The sequence below is a fragment of the Cyprinodon variegatus genome, unplaced genomic scaffold (assembly GCF_000732505.1).
Source record: "Cyprinodon variegatus isolate N-32 unplaced genomic scaffold, C_variegatus-1.0 Scaffold24, whole genome shotgun sequence".
NCBI lineage: Eukaryota > Metazoa > Chordata > Actinopteri > Cyprinodontiformes > Cyprinodontidae > Cyprinodon > Cyprinodon variegatus.
The window spans coordinates 1743072-1745380 of NW_015150477.1; the positions used below are offsets into that span (position 1 = coordinate 1743072).

A 2309-nucleotide genomic window follows, 5' to 3' on the forward strand; every position below is an offset into this window, starting at 1 on the left:
CCCCCACCCTTGTTTACAGCGCGGCTAAGCGCCGCCCCTCCCCCACCGGCTCCTCCTCCTAGCGGCTAACCAGCTAGCAGCGGCTGAAGCTGCAGCTGAAGTGGGACAAACATCTCAGATTTGGGCCGGTCTGAAGGGAAGCCCGAACCCTGAGCCCCCGCTGGATGACTTCCTCCTCCAGGCTGCAGGCTGAGCCTCCTCCGCCATGGCGGACAGTTAGCAGTTAGCAGCAGTTAGCAGCGGTTAGCTCCCGTAGCAGCGGAGCCTCTACGCCGCTCTGCAGCCCCCAGAGGTCGGATTATCTGCTATGTCATCAGCCGTTCACAGCAGTCAGGTCGGTTCTTGTTCTGGTTCTGGTTTGGTTCTGGTTCTTTTGGGTTTAATGTGAAGTAGGTCGCCGCGGATGGTTATGTGGGTCACAGCCTGGGATGGGTTAACTAGTCCCCTGAACAGCTGGTTAGCCGCGGAGCTAACGAGCATCTAAAGGAACCTTCCAGATTATAATCTGCTTCCTGGCTGCTAGAACCTGGAGACTAGGATTAAACCCGCTTCTCTCTGTCCGCGTTAGCCGGTCGGAGCAGCAGCCTGGAGCGGACAAAGGTTCCTGGAGCCTTCGGGTTATGGTTCGGACCGGGAGCGCAGAACCGATCCGGATTCCGGTCCGGTTTGGTTGGACCTCCGTGGTTCCGGAGGACCTTCTGATCCGGTCCAATCAGCAGATCTTTAGACCCAGACTGGGTCCGGATCCACGTCTGGAGACCTGAGACCCATCAGACCCGGAGGGTCCAGGTCCGGTCCTCCAGAACCACCAGGGTCCAGGTGAGGGTCTCTGAGGAGCAGGATGATCTGGACCTCTGATCGGTTCGGTTCTACAGGACTGGCTGGTCCAGCAGCAGGAGGAGAACCTGCTGCTGGACCAGCCAGTCCTCTGACGTCATCAGACGGAGCCAGAAGATCATGAAGGTTCAAAAGTCCAGAGTTCTGGTTCTGGAAGTGTTTTTCCTGCTGTTTAGAGAACTTGTGAAAGATGGCGCCTAAAATGGCCGCCGGTCCACATCGATTCTGGTCAGCGGGTCAGAGACCACCTGAGACCAGCAGGCCCGGAAAAGCTCCCATAACCAAGCTGGTCCGGCCCTGGATCCGGTACCCTCCTGGTTCTGGTACCGTCCTGGTTCCGGTATCGTCCTGGATCTGGTATCGTCGATCCGGTACCGTCCTGGTTCCGGTACCGTCCTGGTTCTGGTAGTCCGTCTGAAGGTCTGTGTGGTTTCCGTCTGCCTGCAGGGAGCCATCGGGTCATGCTGAGCGAGCGGCACCGGTTCCTCCTGTGGTTCTGATCCGGTCCAGCATCAGCAGCTCGGTTCCGTTCCCGCTCCCTGGACTGTTCGTCGTTTCGATGGCGTTCCACGGCGCCGGCCGGCAGACCGTCTGCGGGGATCTGTTTCCGGGCTCCGATCTGGGCCACAAGTTCTTCTGCGGCGCCCCCTCCACGGGCCTCGGCGCCACGCCCTGCCTGACCGGACCCAGCGCCCCGGCCGGGACCCCCCGTCACCCCACGGCCCTGGGGGGCGGAGGCGGTGGCGCAGCAGTTCCTCAGCCCTACAGCAACCCGGCCAGCGAGGTGCCGAGCCCGGCGGAGATGGAACCGGACCGCCCCATCGGATACGGAGCCTTTGGAGTGGTCTGGTAAGGTTTAGAACGCTAGGAGGCTGTGAAGGTTCTGGTCCAGTTCTGATCCTCGAGTCCTCCTCAGGTCGGTAACTGACCCGCGTGACGGCCGCAAGGTGGCGCTGAAGAAGATGCCCAATGTCTTCCAGAACCTGGTCTCCTGTAAGCGGGTCTTCAGGGAGCTGAGGATGCTCTGCTTCTTCAAGCACGACAATGTAAGGCCCGGTTCTGGTTCTGGTTCAGGTTCCGGCTGGAACCCATCATAATGCTCCGCCTTCTCTCTGCAGGTCCTGTCGGCTCTGGACATCCTCCAGCCTCCGCAGATCGACTGCTTCGAGGAGATGTATCCTTTGGTTTCTGACCTGTTCCATCCTGGTAGAACCGACCCGGTTCTGATTGGGTTCTTTAACCGCTGACCCGCAGATACGTGATCACGGAGCTGATGCAGAGCGACCTCCACAAGGTCATCGTGTCTCCTCAGCCGCTCACCACAGACCACATCAAGGTCTTCCTCTACCAGATCCTCCGAGGTCAGAGTCCGGTTCTGATCCAGACCCTCCAGGGTCCGGTTCTGGTGCGGTTCTAACCAGCCCGTGTTCCGTCCAGGTCTGAAGTACCTTCACTCGGCCGGGATCCTCCAC

The 2309-nt window shown here is 60.0% G+C and overlaps 1 protein-coding gene across 1 annotated transcript in view; it reads left to right on the forward strand.

Moving 5' to 3' along the window:
• The first annotated feature begins 41 nt into the window (after positions 1–41).
• Positions 42–2309, forward strand: part of LOC107097119 (serine/threonine-protein kinase NLK2-like) — a 7665-nt gene continuing 5397 nt past the window's right edge. The window contains exons 1-5 of the mRNA XM_015394137.1: positions 42–334; positions 1285–1686; positions 1754–1883; positions 1956–2011; positions 2092–2198. Coding sequence (XP_015249623.1) covers positions 1397–1686; positions 1754–1883; positions 1956–2011; positions 2092–2198 — 583 coding nt within the window. The 5' untranslated portion in view covers positions 42–334; positions 1285–1396. The remainder of the gene's footprint in view (positions 335–1284; positions 1687–1753; positions 1884–1955; positions 2012–2091; positions 2199–2309) is intronic.